Source organism: Rhincodon typus, chromosome 14, assembly GCF_021869965.1.
Source record: "Rhincodon typus isolate 14 chromosome 14, sRhiTyp1.1, whole genome shotgun sequence".
NCBI classification, from domain to species: domain Eukaryota; kingdom Metazoa; phylum Chordata; class Chondrichthyes; order Orectolobiformes; family Rhincodontidae; genus Rhincodon; species Rhincodon typus.
The window spans coordinates 58,126,352-58,145,244 of record NC_063345.1 but is presented as its reverse complement, the minus strand read 5'-3'; the positions used below and the strand labels follow the sequence as shown (position 1 = coordinate 58,145,244).

The 18,893-nt window shown below is 40.4% G+C and overlaps 1 protein-coding gene and 1 long non-coding RNA gene across 4 annotated transcripts in view; one reads left to right on the top strand and one right to left on the bottom strand.

The window, feature by feature from the left end:
• Nucleotides 1-16,072, top strand: part of LOC109923744 (UAP56-interacting factor-like) — a 47,147-nt gene extending 31,075 nt beyond the window's left edge. For all 3 annotated transcript variants that reach the window (XM_048605371.1, XM_048605372.1, XM_048605373.1), the window contains 3 exons: nt 2,137-2,199; nt 4,542-4,662; nt 14,893-16,072. In XM_048605371.1, coding sequence (XP_048461328.1) covers nt 2,137-2,199; nt 4,542-4,662; nt 14,893-14,988 — 280 coding nt within the window. In that variant the 3' untranslated portion in view covers nt 14,989-16,072. The remainder of the gene's footprint in view (nt 1-2,136; nt 2,200-4,541; nt 4,663-14,892) is intronic.
• Nucleotides 99-14,112, bottom strand: LOC125484870. Its single transcript, XR_007263676.1, has 3 exons — nt 14,082-14,112; nt 6,380-6,448; nt 99-2,426 (listed from the first exon to the last, which is right to left on the bottom strand). It is a non-coding gene; the product is annotated as an uncharacterized LOC125484870 (long non-coding RNA).
• Nucleotides 16,073-18,893: the final 2,821 nt, after the last annotated feature.

Sequence of the window (18,893 nt, the reverse complement as noted above, 5' to 3'; positions counted from 1 at the left end):
CATTGTGACCCTCAGGTTAAACCAGTGCCAGTCCTGTCTCTCTGAAAGTGGAGGGTGGAGTTAGCTCAGTTGGCTGGACAGCTAGTTTGCAATGCAGAAGGAAGTCAACAGTGTGGGTTCAATTCTTGCACAGGCTGAGATTACCATGAAGGACTGTGCTTCTCAACTTCTCCCCTCACCTGAGGCATAGTGACCCTCCGGTTGGGCCACCACCAGTCTATCTCCAATGAGAGAGCAACCCTGTGGTAACTTCTTGTGTGTTTGTAAAGCTAACAACTCCATACGTGCAATGCTAATTCCCAAACCCATAGACGTCCAAACTTCCCACTAAAACCTGTGATAACACTATCTCTCATCTCCCATCTCCCCAAGTCTCTGAATCCCTAGCCCTACCCCTCCGGGGACTAACAGCTGACTGACTGAAAGCTAGACCTGTTAACAAGACTGGCTTCCAGGTGGTAAATCTGTTGATGACATCTCACAAATATTATGGGGTTAAAATTTTAAAATATGTGGGGGGTTGGCTATCTTTGGCTTCTGGGGATTCATAATATGTGCATGCAGTGGTTGAAACTCTCCACTGGAAGCAACAGAGCCAAAATAAGATTAGCAACTGAGATATAATTGTGAGGGTCTTTTTATCCTGTGCATAGTAAACCACAATTAAACTTGTACCTCACCTATGTATATTGTAAAACATTATACATAGGATCTGTTTCAAAGGTGCAATGTTGTTGGGAGGTTGGTCAAGCTTTACTATGAGGGTTTGTAACCTGACTGAATATTTTAACCTGTTCCAGTTGATGTGCCAACCCAAAATGTATTTCTTTTTATGACTCTTTCCTCAAAATACAAATGCAATTACATGTTGGCTGTCTTGGATAGCTATCTGTGATGCTCAGCCAGCAGACTGCAGTCAACCAGTCTTGAGGCAACAGTCTCAATGGTAGCTCTACGTGTACATACACTTAGAGCATCCTGAGTCATATTCCACTCATTTTTTTTTCCACACATTTTAAAAGATTTGGTCTGAAGGCAATGACATTCACCTGTCTTTTAAAGCATATCTTCCCCCTTTGTTCCCTAAGTTATCAAAGCTTTGTAACAGCGGGTTTCCACTGCTGGATAGTAAGAGTCTTGTGCCAGCATTTGGTGCAAAATCAACAGTGTCAATCACCTTCCGAGAATGCAATTGAAAGTTCATCTGAAACTTGACTCTATTTTCACATCGAGGTTTATCTAAATTCCCTCTGAATGTTCAAATTGACTGTGTAAAAACATTAACTTTTTTTTTAAGCAAAGCCATTATATTACCTTTAATGCCTGACCACCCCAAAAAAGACGTAACTGTTTGCCAGTCCAACCATTCATGACTGCACAGCCTAAGCCACCAATGATGGTCTCCAGCTCCCTGAGGCTGTTGGCCTCTTGATTTGCTAACAAGCTCAGATGGGGTGAGATTTCAGTGGTGATGCTCCTGATTGGACAATTAATTTCACTGGACAGCACTCGAGCATCATTGTTGCTTGATCTGGCAAACATTCACGTTGGTTGGGCAAGCAGGTAGTCGGTCCTTAAGTTTTATGCACCAACACTTAGTGCACAGAGCACTAAATCCCGTCCTGTGAATTTTCTGATGTGCATTACCCAAAAATGAATGCAGTACTTCAGATGGGATCTATAACTGTATTCAGAATTTTTTGAGATGTATGGCTGACATTCCATTAGGATGATGGAATTTTTGTTTTTACGTCTCATATGAGCGAGAGCAGGTTGAATGCTGCAGCGCTGAAATGCCAGCCTAGGTGATGGCCTCAAGTTTGTGAAATGGGTCTTGACCTGATAACTTTCTGACGCAGATGTAAGAACCACTACTGTTGAACCAAGGCTGACAGCACCAATTGAGTTATCCTAAAGAAAATGGGATTATTTGTAAGACTGTTTGGAAAGTAAGATGGCTCTAAGATGCTGGAAAATTCTCCCAGTAGTTTTGGTTAAGCAAATCATGTGCTTTGTGTAAATCTAAGTTGTCTGAGAATCTTGTTATCACATTGCTTTAGAGATTTCAAATGTATTTTTACATGGTGTTAGACTGGGTTGATTTTAGATTGATCACTGCATACCTTTGATTTCTAGGTGGCGACAGCAATCCACTTCCAGCTCCATCCTAACAGTATCCATACCCAACCAGCAAGCGGTGTAAGTCAACATTAATATTCTTTATACCAGCATATGTATTTCAATTGCTCGCGGTGAATCATAGCATACATTATGTATCTCAATGGGATATTATCAGCAAAGTAGGTGTGGAAGGAGGACTTGGGGAACCTGTAAAAATAAGATCTCCAACAGCTTTACCCCATCCTGCAGCAGAGATTAAGCGGGCATTCACATTACAGTGGCAAAACATGGTGGATGCTGTCAATCTGAAACAAAAACAGAAAGTGCGGGAGTTACTTAGCAGGTCGGGCAGTATGTATAAAGAGAGAAGAACAGAGTTAATGAATCAAGTCAATGACCCTTCATCAAAGCTCATTAGAGCACTAGTGAAGGGTCATTGACCAAAAACACTAACTCTATTTCCCTTTCCAAAGGTACTATTGGAGCTGTTGAATATTTCTAGTATTTGCTGTTTCAATTTCACAATAAAGTTTCCTACAAATGATAACAAAAATGTTCCCACATCCTTGGTAGTTGGGATCTCCTTTTTTAGTCAGTTCCTCACACTGTCAAACACAGCTGCACATGAATTTACACCCAACTATGCCAAGGCATGCACCTATGCAGCTTACAACTGAATGTATCTGTAGAAGTATCTTCCTGGTGGTACCTAAATCATTGGAGATCAGAGCTGCTCTGTTTAACATCAGCCAGGAGCTCTGAACATTGAATACTGAATCAGCTATCCACCCTTAGAACTCACATTATTGTTCCCAGGTTGAAATTGATCTTGAATTAGATATAGTTTCTAGTTGATTCAGCATTTCTGTAGAATACCTAGAGTTTGTGAAGAATACAGTACATTTTATCATTTGTGATTAGCACCAGAAAATACCTTTTTAAAGTTGTTGAATTACTGTGAAAGACCAACTGGTAAAAAATAACGTAAAGTTGCCTTGGTCTTACCAAGCCATGGATCTGCTCTGACATTAGAGAGAGATAACTGGTGGTCCTTAGAGTCAACATGCCTCAATAAAGGGAGAGGTTGAGAAGGTGAGTCCATCATGGTAATCTTAGCTGGTGCAGAAATTGAACCCATTGCTGTTGGCATCAATCTGCATTGCAAACCAGCCACCTAGCCAACTGAGCTACCCGACCCAAGACCTGTTCACCCATCGCAGTTATATTCCCTTTCCTACATTAACTTCTGGTCTAGCATCATCTCAGTTTTAAAGTTCTCATCGTAATTTTCAAAAAAATCTCAATTGGATCAGTCCTTCCGTATCTCTGTAGCCACCCTAACCCGGCAAATCTTGGAGATTTCTCCGCTTCTTCAAATTCTAGCCTCTTGTGTGTCCCTGATTTTAATCCACCATTCATTCCATCATTGATAGCTTTAGTATCCAAAGCTGTATGCTGTGGAATTCCTCACAACCTCTATTTTCTCCATTTAATGTGCTCCTTAAAGTCTGCCTCCTTGTCCAAACTCTTGGTCAGCCACTCCAATATTTCTTCATGTAGCTCCCTGCCACATTTTGTTTGGTAACAATCCAGTGAAGCATCTTTCACCCTGTTAAAGATTCTTTATAATTACAACTCTTGGTTTTAATCTGATGGTGTTTGGGTGTGGGTCGGGTGACATGCAAATAAGTGAGGAAGGAGGTGGGATTGGAAATACAAATGGGTGTCCTAGGAAATAAATGTGGTTGGTGTATTTTTTTTTGACGAACCTAATTCCTCCACTTCAATTTCAATTGCTGAATGGGATACTGCAATGTTAATATCCTTCAGGAATCATATCAAATCTAAGATGATTGCTGTTCAGCAAAACTGTCAGATTGAGAAACTGAATCAGTGCTCAATTGTCCATACTCCATTTCCTCAATACTATCATCGCCACTGATTCCAATATCTTTGATATTGTACCTAATACTTGGTCCTTTCATGTGTGATTGAACATCTTTACTCTCGATGCCCTTGTGTCAATTGAGGAAGGACAATAAGTTATGTGGTGCCAGTGTTTTCAATGGCCAAGTATAAATAATTTCTTTTACAGATATGAATGTATAATGTGTCAATTAGAAAAGCAAGTCTCCACAATATATCTTTAATAATATTTGTTCCACTCAATATGCCAATTTGTGCTGCTGCTTAAGCAGTAATATTTGCTCATCTTTTGTTCCCAAAGTAATAGTTGAAAACACTAAGCTTGTTAGAATTGCTGCAAACCAGCGCAAATAATGTCTTAGATGTCTGATGGCAGCATTTTAAATTCTTAATAATAAAAAATAATGATATCATCATTTTAAGATGTGAAATTCTCTGTACAATTGTCTGAAACAATGCAGAGATTTAATTAAAAGTACATGTTACATTCACAGTCAGAAACGAAGAATCCAACACCCATCTTTGAATGAAAGAAAAAGGATGGCAACTAAAGCAGTGAGGAATCAACCAAAAGGAGTTTATCTGGGGTTCAACTTTAAGAGTATAGCCAACCAGGTAATCGATTGTAATTGAATCCTTTTTTAAACATTTGTTCATGGGATGTGAGCATTGCTGGCAAGGCCAGCATTTATTGCCCATTCCTATTTCCCTTAGGGTGAAGATAAGCCACCTTTCTGAATCACTGCAGTAGTGAAGGTAAACATACAGTGCTGTTAGGAAAGGAGATTCAGGACTTTGACATATTAACAATGAAGGAACAGCAATGCTGTTTCAACTCAGGAAGGTTGGTGACTTAGGGGATAACTAGCCGGTGGTGAGGTTTCCATGCGTCTGTTGCCTTTGTCCTAGACAGTAGTGGAAGGTATTGTTGAGGGAGCCTTTGAAAAGGCTCCTTCCAAAATTTACTGCCCATCCCTAGTTGCCCTTGAGAAGATAGTGAGCAGCTGCCGCCTTTAAGGGTTGTGGTTTTTGTCATGTAGGTACAGAGCTTTTAGAGAGCAAATTCCAGGATTTTGATGCAGTGACAGTGAAAGGATAGTGTTCCAAGTCAGGATGATCGAAGCTTGGAGTGGAATGTGCAGGTAAAGGTGTTCCTATGCATCAGCTACTCTTATCCTTCTGGGTTGTAGAGGTCACAAGTTGTCACGTCAACCACTCGGACTGTGTGATATCAGGGTAGTTCCACTTCAACATGCTTGGGCACATGCAAGGGGTTCAGCTGCATGCATCCCCGTCACTGAGGAATGCTGCATATTCTGTATATGAAGCATATGAAACACTGCCTGCCCCAGGGAACAAAGGCAGACTACATAGTGGTGTTACACCGCTGAATTTCATGGCTATAGCAGTCTTCTCAACAGTACAAAGAATGTAAGTAGAGATCAGTGGCTTACAAGTATAATGATAGCATGTTGATATATGTTGATTATATGCATGGAAAGCTAAATAAGCATTGCTGTCATCCAAGTTGAATTTGGACCATGGTTTCTGGTATTTTTACTATTTTTCTCTGGATTTCAAAGGGGTTTTAAAACTAAATATTAGAAATAGAGGATGTGCATTCAGATTGAAGTCAACATATTGGGATTTAGAAATAAGGATTTAGATTTCCATTCTGATGCTTGTTTATCTCTCTCTGCCCTGAACCCTGCAGATCTTCTATGGTGAAATGCATCATCACAGAGTTTCCACGGTATTTTGGCAAAAGTGACTTGCCTAGCTCCAGTAAATTTGGAAGTTGGATTGTGGGATGATGGGGGATAATGTCCTCTTCTCGATCTATGATTTAATTAAAGGAAGTAATGAACACTCTAAGCTAAAGTGTTGCAAAAGTACCCAATCTTTACAGACATATCTGTGATGGGAGCTGTGGAAAGATTAAACACAATCTGTTTTAGGGGAAAATATAAGAGATGAAGACAGAACAGAGTAGGAAACATGTAAGTTACGTACGTAGAATTGGGCAAAGACTAAAAGGAAAACCTGGAGTACAGGAGCACCAAAAGTATTAACAGCAGTGGCAGAAACTGTCCTTGCCATAACATAAAATAAGATTTTGTAATCTAACAGAGAGTAGAAGCAACCTCCTATTCTATTGCAGCTGGACTGCTACCCAAAAGCTTGTGAGGGGTAGACTTCCCTAAATCATAAAATTTGTTATGTCTGTTGACATTCTTTTCATGGTCTGAAGTTGCTTCTGGTTAATGTAAATGCATTCTGTTGTATCTGCTGAATCCCTTTGGACTTCAGTTTATTTTCACAGTCCCCTTACCTAATGTTCACACTTCCACTGCCAGTTTTCTATTTCCTTCAATGATCTTGCACCACTTCCCACCTCCTCCTGTGTTAATTAAGATGAAAGCACATTAAGCAAGTTGTGAAACAGTCAATATGTCTGTAATCACAAATGTCATTTTCAAATGATGTGTTGCCTCCCTGGTGTTAAGGTACAGGGTAACACTGCAGGATATGCTCTGAGAGAGAAAAAAATTCAACGGAATTCAACCACTGCTTCCTGATGTGGGGCCCATCATTGAGTATGAGGGACCTCCCTGAAAACTGCTGGAAACTTGACAGGTCACCCTTCCAAGTGCGAGGGAAAGCTGTGTGTCATCATCTAATCCCTGAGCCACCACTAAAGTATGGTGAGATCAGAAAGTGCATGTCAATTGATCTCATTAATGAGCCTAATTAATGTCCCACTGGCAGTAGTCAGGAATTCTGTGTCAACCCATTCTCTGACTTAATTGTGGGTGATTTTGCAGTTACCTGGTATGAAGCCTTTCCCACCTTAAGTGGGCCCTGCCACTATGATTGGGCTGTATTAAGTCCAGTTGAACAGTAAAAAAGATGGGAGGGTATGATATGTTTAAGGATGGTGTTACAATTCTAAACAGGTGGGATATATTAAGTGGCTCAGAACTGAATCTATTTGATGCAAATTGTTACAATCCCCTTGGAGAAACTGTAAAGCAAATTAACCAAATTTATCAAATCACCCAATGAAGAAATTACTAATTAAAGTTTTCACTTTTTGCACATTTTACTTTAGAATGAATCAGAATCACTGTAAATTAAACATAAATTAATAGGCAAATTGCATGATATATGTATTTAGTACACATGGAATAGAAGATACAAAAAAGACTATCTTACAAGATGATATGCATTCACACCACCTCCCACACACAACTGTCATAAATGTCTCAGGCTTCCAGCATTGGATCTCTCATTTTCTTACTGAGTGGATTTGGTCTTTGAGTCACCTGCAATAAGAGCTCCAGTCTTTTGGAGTTCCTTGGAGACAGTTGTCCCATAAATGTCGCTGTATTTCAGAACCTCCATAGCTGGCTTCACCACAGCTTTGATTGCACAGATTCTTCATTGAACTCCTTTAGTAAATCTTGTTAAATGAACCAATTGGCTCTGGCACAACTGAAGCATAGTACTGCTTTACAATCCTACTTTACAATTTCTGCCATAATCCTCTTTTATGCTGTCTGTCCCTTTTAACCTGTTTTGTACAGCTCCTTGTAAATATGCTTTCTCTGTCCTTACCTTGCTGCACCTTCTTTATCCTCGCCTACACCGTGTTGGCATTTTAATTTTCTTCCTGTTGGTACTTCCAGGTCAAAAGTTGCCAGGTCACATAGCCATTTATTTTTATCCAGGGAAATCATAATTAATCTCTTTACAATTAATGCAAACTCTGAAAAGTACTTCTCAACCATTTTAAATTACAAATTCACCATGCTGTTCTGCTTCTGGATCAAATGTTGTTACACAATTGCAAAGCAGGATGAGGTGGCAGTTCTCTTTAATAAAGCTTCAGACAGTGACAGGAGATAAATAAACAAATTCGTTGGCAAATTTCAGTCATCTCACAAAAAATAGAATAGAATTTGGATAAGGTGATTGATATAGGCTCAGAAAAACAAAGCTAGGTGGTGACCGTAGAAGAGGAGGGGAAGGTTATGGATAGGATTGTAGTAGACACCAAAGACGTATTATAAAGGTTAGCACTTCTGAAAGTTGTTAAGAAGTCTAATGCAGTTGGAATGAATCCTGTGTTGCTGAAGGAAGCATCGGTGGACATTGCAATTGCATTGGTCTATTCTCATTGATTACAGGTGTAGTGTAGGAGGACAGGAGGGTTGCTAATATGCCACTATTCAAATCAGGCAGCCTAATGTCAGTGGTGCATAAGTTATTGGAAACTATTGAGGGGTAAATACTTTCGGATCAAAGGACATGGGTTAATCAAAAAGAGCTGGTATTGATTTGCTAAAGGCAAATTGTGTTTGACTAACTTGGTTGAATACTTTGAGCTGACAAAGAAGTTTGATCAAGGTAGTGAAGTTGATGTAAATATGAACCTTTGGAAGGCATTTGACAAAGCGCAAAAAAGGTGGAAGCCCATAGATCAAATAATTATGGGGAAAGTGGTGGTACAAATGCAGAATTGGCTCAGTGACAGGAAACAAAAGATGATGGTGGATATATAACTTTCATGCATGGGTCCATTTTTTTTTTAATTGTATAAACAACTTAGACTCAGACACAGGAACAGCACTATAAAGTTTGCAGATGATGTGCAATTCAGTGCAATAGTAGATAATGATGAGGACACGTAAAGGCTTCAGCATAAGACATACAGGATGGAGAAATGGGCACAGACATGACTGATGAGGCTCAATGTGAGTAAGTGTGAAGAGATGTAGTTTTGAAAGATGAATACAAAATGACAGGATTTTTACAAATGTAGATGAACAGAGAGGCCTTGGTGTCAATATACACAAAGCATTAAAGTCAGGGCAAATAGTTAAAGTTAATTTTTTTTAAAGAATGAGATCCTTGAATTTATAAATTAAAAACATTGTGGAACTTCATAGCTCACTGGTTAGCCTCAACTGGAGACTTGTGTACAATTCTGTACTTCAGAAATGATATAAAGGCTTTAGTGAGAGTACACCTGTACGTTTAGCAGATGTCACCAGGGATAGTGGTCTTCAGTGATGAGGTGTAGTTGACAAAATTAGTACTGTATTCCTTGACAAATAGATTTATAGACGTCTAATAAAGATTTGCCGTGGGACAAATGACTTTGATAAAATAAATAAATAAAAGAAACAATTCCAAGTGGTGAATAGGTCAATAATCAGACAGGTCTTAGACTCAAAGTAATCAAGAGTTAGGATGCTTCAGTGGGTAATTCTGCTGCCCAGGTTTGTGTCATACTCTATGACCAAAGAACACGTTCACTGGCACAGACAAGCTAGGGTGTATCGGTGCTGGTCCACAGCCCAGAGAAGATAGGGAGGGCTAGTGGCAGGAAGGGCATTTGGCAGCAAAACCATCCACCAATTCCAAAAATGATATAGTTGACATAAAATTGACCAATCAACATTTTTAAAATTCATTCATCTGGGATGTGGGTGTTGCTGGCTGGGACAGCATTTATTGCCCATCACTAGTTACCCTTGGGAAAGTGTAGCCTTCTTGAACCACTGCAGTTTCACGTGCTGTAGGTAGACCCATAATGCAAGTGGAGAGAGTCCCACAATTTTGACACAGCAACACTGAAGGAATGACAATATGTTTCCAAGTTAGGATGGTGTGTGGTTTGCAAGGGAACTTGTTGGTGGTGGTGTTCTCATGTATCTGCTGCCCTTATCCTTGTAGTCTTGGGTTTAGAAGGTGCTTTCTAAGGAGCCTTGGAGAATTGTGGTGATGCCAGGTAATACGAGAAAAGCCAAAAGAAGCAAACTAAAATCATTGGCAAATGATGTAGAGGGGAGATAAGGAGACATATCTTCACTGAGAAATTTGTCAGACACTTGGAAAACTCTACCCAAAAATCTGAGAGAACCCCATTTGAAAAAGAATTTTAAAAGAGACTTGAAACAGGTGATTGAATTAGAAATTTAAAGAGACATTAAACAAAGCACAATTACTCCATCAAAGAGGAAGCACATATACAATAGATTGAATGGTCTCCTTTTAAGTTTCCTTAATTCTATGAATAAATTATGTTGATACTGATGACCAGTAAAGTAAACTCGTTCTAGCTGGTTGAAACTATAATAACTCATGAAGTATAAGTGCTGCTTACACTAATGTTATCACTGAATTGGTGATATCTGCTTTAATCCCAATGGAGGGCAGACATATTCCACCCACAGTATTTCAAATCCTCTGCAGCATCCCAATGTCCAAATCAATATCACTTGAAAACAGACCTTCACCCTCAGGAATTACTATCTCAAAGATTCAACAATAAAGCATGGCTATTCATGCATATTCATCACATCAAGTTTTCAGTTTGTTAATCTGCAATCCCAATGGTCATTCTTAGCCCTAATAAATATCAACATCTCTGGCTATCAGATGCACCATGCAGCCTTTATAAGAATAGTCATGGTAGCTGCGTGTGGTGATATTTCTACTTCCCCAATTTCTTTCTGTTCTTCAGTCTCTTCTTTTTCCACCACCGCCTAGCTAAGTTGCAGGTCACAAGGATAGGGTCATGTGAGGAGAGGGTGGTTGGGCGCAGGTTAGAAAGCAAGAGATGCCTTTATATTTACACAGTTTGTAAAGAAGAGATTGAAACATGAAGGGAATAGGACGCGAGAAGACAGGTAAGTAATGAAGTTGTCTCAGACGTGTTTGTTCCAATGATGGCACTGATTTTGTCTGTCAGGGCTTGTGTTTGTATATTACTTTATCCTAGAAGAGAGGAAAGGGCTTGTGTTTGTATACCACTTTATCCTAGGAGAGAGGGAAATTTTAAGTGAGTGTGGTGTAATGTATTTGAGTGAAGTGACTGGCATGATTGGACAGTTAACAGTGCCATACGAACTGTGAGATATGGATATGAGGCTTGCAGCATGAGGTTGATGGAAATTGTTGGTGTAGCCTGGTGCATTGAGCAGTTCATGAGGCAGATAGTGCAGGGGGTGGGATACAGCAGTGAAAGATGCATTCACTGATCTTAACCATTTGAATAAGGTCATTGAACCTTTTGTGGCCCTGCAACCAGGGTTGGATTCCTGCTTTCAAATTAGCTTGATCTCACTGCCTGCTATCCCACTACGGATAATGCACGTCCCACCTCCTGCAGCAAGGCCTGCAGTGTAATGTTGGAAATTGTTGGAGACTGCCCTCTGTCACATTCTGTGCTGTCTATCACGTTGTATTATTCTGCTGTGGTTCCCAAGTCAGCATCTGCTGTAGAATGGTTTCCAGTACAGGTTTTAGCCAAAATACAACTTCCTTTTAGAGTTTTGAGCAAGCTTTATGACTTTAAGCTGTGTGGCAGTGTGTGCTGTGAGGAGGAGGCAGGGTGACTTGGACAGAATGGCTGAGTAGGCAGATACTTGGCAAATGCAATATAATGTGGATAAATGTGAGATTGTCCACTATGGTTGCAAAAACAAGAAGACAAATTATTATCTGATTGGTGGCAGTTTAGGAAAAGGTGAGGTGCAACAAGACCTGGGTGTCATGGTGGAACAGTCGCTGAAGGTTGACATGCAGGTGCAGCAGGCAGTAAGGAAAGCTGATGGCTTTCAGAAGTTCAGAAACAAAAGCAAGGGATGGGATGCCCCATGGTTTCTCACCAGGTTTTGCAATCACATTGGGCCAGAATGGTAGATTACTAAATATAAAATATTCAGGCTCCAGAACTGGACATTGCTATGGAGAGGATTTGAATAAGGATGTCTTGCTGCAATTATACAGGGCCTTGGTGAGGCCACATCTTGAATATTGTGTGCTGTTTTGGTCTCCTAGTCTGAGGAAGGACTTTCTTGCTATTTGAGGGAGTCCAGCAAAGGTTCACCTGACTGATTCCTGGGATGGCAAGACCGACACGTGAGGAAAGACTCGATTGACTGGGCTTGTATTTGCTGGAATTTAGAAGAATGAGGTGGGGAATATCACAGAAACATGTAAAATCCTATATGAAGAATGAATTTTCTCAATGTTAGGGAAGTCCAGAACGAGGGGTCACAGTCTGAGAATAAGGGGTAAGCCATTTAGGACTGAGATGAGGAAGAATTTCTTCACTCAGAGAGTTGCGAACCTGTGGAATTCTTTCCCTCAGAAAGCTGGTGGGGCCATTTCATTAAATACATTCAAGAGAGAGCTTGATGTGGCCCTTGTGGCTAAAGGGATCAAGGGGTACGGGGAGAGGGCAGGAATGGGATACTAGATTGCATGACCAGCCATGATCGTATTGAATGGTGGTGCAGGCTTGAAGAGCCAAATGGCCTACTCCTGCACCTATATTCTATGTTTCTATGTTTATCTCATGCTATCCCCACAATTTATTGTTCCCTACTCAGGTGAGCTGCCTCTCAAAAGTGTGCTTAATACTGGCTATAGACTACAGTCATTTAATCTAGCAGGCAAACATTTGTTTGATATCTGCATCAGAAGCAACAAAGTATGGGGTAACCACATAGTGATGATCAAGACCATTTTTATGCCCTGTCCAGTTCCAGAGCCTGAATATTTTATATTTAATAATCTATCATTCTGACCCAATGTGATCACAAAACCTGGTATGAAACAATGGGACATCCCAACCCTTGCCTTTGTTTCTGACTGTGCACATTTTCAATGTTTTCAAAAAGTGACTGAGAATGCATTTGATTGGACCAGGCCAACAACAAATTGTGTTAAGTTGTCAGAAACTAAAGTGACTCTCAAGTGAAGCTACAGAACAGTTAGGATCAGACCCACTCCATTCAACCAGGACAAATTGCCTTTGTGTGAAAACACTTTTACGTCCCTCACATCAGTGAATTTTATTTCTTGGCACTTATTCCAGAATCATGCATACTAATGTCTTCCAATGCTGGAATTTGGAGAGCACCTAACAAACGCTTAAAATACTGCCAGTACATCATAGTCACCCATCTGCACAAGCCCAATAGCAAATTTAGCTTCTGAAAGCTAGTTTCAGGATGGAGGTGCAGTTGTTGGGAACCACTGTATGATACATAAATGAGTCCCAAAAGGTTAGTATGCAGGAACAGCATGTAATCAGGAAAGCTAATGAGTTCCTAGCCTTTACTTGGAAAAGAATTAAATATAAAAGTAAGGATGTTATGCTTTAGCTAATCAAAACATTATGAGACTATGTCTTGAATTCTGTGTACAGTTTTGGTTTTTTTTATTTCAGGAAGGATATAAATGCATTGGAGGCAACTCAGAGAAGGTCTGTTAAATTGATACCTGGAGTGAGGAGAATGTCTTATGAATGTCTTTTGAAGAAAAAGTGAGCAGGTTGGGCTTGTTTACATTGGAGCAAAGAATGCTTTACTGATGTGTATAAGATCCTGAGTGATCTTGACAAGATAGACACGGAAAGGAAGTTTACGTAGTGAATGCATTGAGGACTAGGGGACGCTTTTAAAATTAGGGTTCCCCTTTTTAGGATAGTTTTTTTCTCTTGGAAGTTGTGCAACTTCCGGCCTCAGAAGGTCACGGAGGTGGGATCATTGAATATGTTTAAGGCGAAGGTAGGTAAATGTTTTTGTTAGGCAAGGGGGTCAGAGGTTATCTTGGATAGATGGGAATGTGGAATTTAGAACACAAATGAGTCAGCCATGGTCTTATTGAATGGCAACGTAGGCTTGTAGGGCTGAATGGCCTACTTATGTTCCTAACCTGTACGTTTTTATATTTGTATGTCTGAATAAACTCTCATATTAAGTGCCAGGGGTCAGGGTACTGGTCAGTGTTTGCATCTCTTCAGGCACAAATCCACCCTTCAAACAAAATCAGCATACCTCCTTTTGCATATTGATTGTCATAGTCATTGGATCCCAGCAGAGTTTGCAGATAATCCAGCAAAATGACAGTTTAAATTTGCCAAAATGACTTCATAAGTTTGGCCTATCTTTTCACCAGTGCATCGTTAAATTTATCTTCGTGAATAGGGAGCTAAGTCATAAATGCAAACTTACAGAGTCACACAGCATGGAAACAGACCCTTCAGTCCAACCAACACAACATAAACAAAGTTGCTGGAAAAGCTCGGCAGGTCTGGCGGCATCTGTGAAGGAGAAAACAGAGTTAACGTTTCCTGTCCGGTGAGCCTTCCTCAGAACTGATGGTGGCTGGGAAAACATCAGTTTTCCTTCGGTCCAACCAGCCCATGCCGAGCATAATCCCACAGTAAATTAGTCCTACTTGCCTGCTCTTGGCCCATATCCCTCCAAACATTTCTTGTTCATGTACTTAACCAAATGTCTTTGAAATAAAGTTTTTGCTTTGTTTCATACACTCTACAGCTGGACAAAATATTTATACCAGCAGAACAAGACTTGAAATGGCAGAGAGGTGTGACAGCATTGTTATATGCCTGATCTAAGCAGGTTCTAAATATTAAACTTCTAATAAACAGAACTAATGGCAGGAAAATTAATATCAGTATTTAATTGACAGACATTAAATCTACAAAAAAATAGTCAAGGACTGTTTCTTATTTCAAAACATACATACCCTCCCTTGTGTTCTGCCACTACGATGATCATATGTCTAGCTTCAATTGACATTGAATACCTGCGGCTTTTTCATCTGTTACATTGATCAAAGACCTTTTGAAATTCTACATAGCTACATGTGTAGACATTTTTCTAACCACCAGAGCCCTCAAAAATTCAACTGGATTATTCATATCTGACCTTCGCTTTACAAATCCATGCCAAGTATCTTTGAGCAGTTTGTACCTCTCCCAGCAGTTTTATTTATTTCCAACAATCTGTTCTGTTGCAGACAAATATGACCCTGAATGATCGTTTCTCATCCATGAAAATTTGTCGGCGTTCTGCAGTATCAAGACGAGGAGGCAGAACTGTCACTCTGGGTTAATGTTTGCCTTAGCTGCTTTGCTTATGGTTTCTAGTGAAAATATTTTTAAAAAAGGACGAAATATATTTATTATTAGTGATGCTTTAAAACAAACTATTTAATGTGCTATGTATTTAAATGCACACAAAACATCTCAAATGGTCTCAGTGCACATTGCTTTCACTTTTTTTAAAGCAAATGTGCAGGCTACTCCTCTTAACTCAGTAGTTTTTGCTCAATTTATCCAACTGTTTAAATTAAGCAATTGAAATAAACCAGCATTAGAGAGATTTCTTGCTGAAAAATTGAATTGAAATAGGAGGAATAAGTTGTATCTTGATGTGAAAGACAGAGTATGGAGCCTTGTAATTGTTATGTAAAAATGACTCGCAAAGCCAGAAGGTTGACTCTGTGTTAATGGGGAGTGAATGTCCAGCTATAACAATGCATTTGACAGTCAAAGAATTAAGGTTTTACAGTATTGGAAGGGGTCAAGTACAAAGAGAAGGTTATTTCAAGCATTTATTAATGGCTGGGCCTCAGTCAGTGCTACAGCACAGACCATGGAGTGTCAGAGACTGTTATTTTAAAGGATGCCGTGTTATCAGAGATGCTTGTGCAAGTGTGACGGGGGTTAATTGACAGAATTTCGATTAATGAAAAAAGCAGTAATGGGTCTGATCCCATGGGTGTCATAAATGCTTCATTTGTGAAATGGGAAAACTGCATTAAAATTGACATTTTCTTTAATCAATAGGTGCTGTTATCACCGATGCAGGTCCAATGTTCTCTCAGTTCTGCTGGAACACTAAATTTAATGTCATTACATTCTGCTTCAAGTTTGATAAGCTTTCTATTAATGTTGAAATCGTTTAATTGGGTAGAAGTAGGGCTGCCACCTGTTCTGGCACAATTACTTTATCCAACCAGTTTAAAATGCAGCCAGTTGCTGGAACAAGTTTAGAATATTCAGACTGTAACATACAAGTGAATCCTGCTGCTTGGTAATTTCATCCTAATAGATTAAGAGGATGACTGGCATCACAAAAGTTCCAGTCATTGGTGATGTATTAAAATGAAATGGTCATCAATATGTGTAAAATAAATTTCCTGGATCTATTTCAGGATGTGAAAGAATCACTTTTTGTGGATTTATTTTTAAAGTAACTGATTGTTGGTCAGGTTAAATAGGAATGACTGTTTTAAAAACCGAAAAAACTGCGGTTGCTGTAAATCAGGAACAAAAACAGAAGTTGCTGGAAAAGCTCAGCAGGTCTGGCAGCACCTGTGAAGAAAAAAATCAGAGTTGACGTTTCGAGTCCGGTGACCCTTCCTCAGAACTGTTGACTATTTTGCAAAGGTAAGGTAAAGTTGCCTTAGTCTTACCAGACCACAGGGCTGCTGTCTCATCAGAGAGAGACAACTGGTGGTGGTTTAACCCGAGGGTCATATTGCCTTGGGCAAGAGAAGGGGTTGAGAAGGACAATCCTTCATGGTAACCTCAGCTGGTGCAGGAATTGAACCCATGCAATTGGCATCACAGTGCATCCAGCTAACCAACCTCTACAAAAAACCATTTTTTTACATAGCTGCTGTTCTGACTGTCTGCTTTGCAGGGGTCATATAAGTATAAAGTATTTGCAGTGTACTGCAGTTTTGAAGAGAAGTGAACAATACAGAGGCTGCACCCTCATGAAGAAAGAGAGTTCCGTACTGGTTCAGTGGTTAGCACTGCCAGGGACCCGGGTTTGATTCCACTCTCGGCTAACTGTCTGTGTGGAGTTTTCACCCTCTCCCCATGTCTGCATGGGTTTCCTCCTGCAGTCCAAAGATGTGCACATTAGGTGGATTGGCCATACTAAATTGCCCGTAGTGTCCAGGATGTGCAGGCTAGATGGGTTAGCCATGGGAAATGCAGGGTTACAGGGACATCGGGGATTAGGTCTGGATGGGATGCTCTTCAGAGGGTCACTGTGGACTCTGGGCCAAATGGCCTGCTTGCACACTGTAGGTATTCTATGAAAAAGGAGTAGCAGCGATAACGGAGATTTAAAACTAAAAAACAAATGTATTATTGTCTGATGTGCTCATGTAAACTTATAAATTGTCGAAAATAAAAAGAAGACATTGATACAGGCCACTTCTAGTCTAAATATTTTATCTCATGGCACCACCTTACAGCTATCAAAATATCTGTAGCAATACTGGTGTTTCCATTTCTTCTGATTCAAATAAAAACAAGGTGATTGTTCCAGTGAAATATCCTGATTGGAGAATATTTACATAGCTGAAACTATTGGCCAAAAATCAATCCCCATTTCTTTTGGAGTGCAGCTTCCAGGCTTGTTGGACAATGGAACTAAAATACCCAGAAGCTGAAATAAATTTTCCCCTAACATTATGAAGCACAAACTTCTAATATTATCAATAACAAAAAACAGAATGAGCTGCATTTTACATTTTTTTGGCTGAGGCCAAACTGCATTGTGATTTTTGGAGGGATTTTCACCGTGGGATGTGGTGAGCTATCTTACCGTATCTTACCAAACCTTCATGTTTCCCTCTGTGAGACCCAGCAACTTTTAGTACACACCTCGTCTCTACGGCCCCACTCTTGAGCAATCTTGTGCTTGGCAGCAACAGAAATATCATTCATGTTGTTGACACCATATTTTAAAGCCCAGCTCTGTGCCTTTTCACACATTGTCGGACTGGTCTGAAGTTGCCACTCTGAATAAGCCCAGTGTCCACTGTCCAGAGGCATGTGCAGCAGCACTGCAAGAAAGTGCTTTTGCGTGACATGAGAGTAAGTGCCACTATCTTCTCTCTGCTACCTCACGCACACTCTAACTCTGCTACTGCACCCTCCACCCACCGAGGCCCACGATTTACCAAACTCTATTGTATGCATCACTTTCTCTCACCCATCCCGTTCCCCCACCCCGCTTCCAACTACTAACCCTTCCTGCTCTCTGTGCTTCCTACTCATTCGCTCGGGACAACTCACCACCTTTCCTGACTGAGGATAGACCTGCCTCCTCGCAGATGATAGTCCCCCTTGAATGGTCTAAGGGCAAAGACTTTGGTTGAAGCAAATTCAGTGTTTTTTCTATGTAAGAGGCTGCCGCCTTATGTAGGCATTAGATTGATGTAGCACAATGCCATATAGCAATGTTCGGAGGTCATGTTGTGGTTGTATAGGACATTGGTCAGGCCACTTTTGGAATATTGCATTCAATTCTAGTCTCCCCGCTAGAGGGAAGATGTTTTGAAACTTGAAAGGGGTGCAGAAAAGATTTACAAGGATGTTGCCGAGGTTGGAGGGTTTGAGCTAAAGGGAGAGGCTAAACAGGCTGGGGCTATTTTCCCTGGAATGTTCGAGGCTGAGGGGTGACCTTATAGAGGTTCATAAAATCATGAGGGGCATGGATAGGATGAATAGCCAAGATCTTTTCCCCAGGGTAGGGGAGTGCACAAATAGAGGGCATAAGTTTAAGGTGAGAAGGGAACTATATAAAAGGGACCTAAGGGATAATTTTTCATGCAGAGAGTGGTGTGCATTTGGAATGAGCAGCCAGAGAAAGTGGTGGAGACTGGTACAATTGCAACATTTAAAAGGTATCTGGATGGGTTCATGAAAGTGAAGGGTTTAGGGGGATATAGACGAAATCCTGGCAAATGGGACTAGATTAATGTAGAATATCTGGTCGGCATGGATGAGTTGGTCTGTTTCTGTGCTGTACATCTCTATGACTCTATGAGCACCCTCCTGATTGTCCATTGCTAGTTAACACAACATGCTTCCTGGCTTTCAGTTTGTAATAAAAGAAAAGGCAAGGCAGAGTTGCTGTGAGCACCCATGTAAGCACAAAGAGAGTGAAAGCTAGGCAAGCTCAGAACCCTGAGATGCACCATGTTCCATAGAA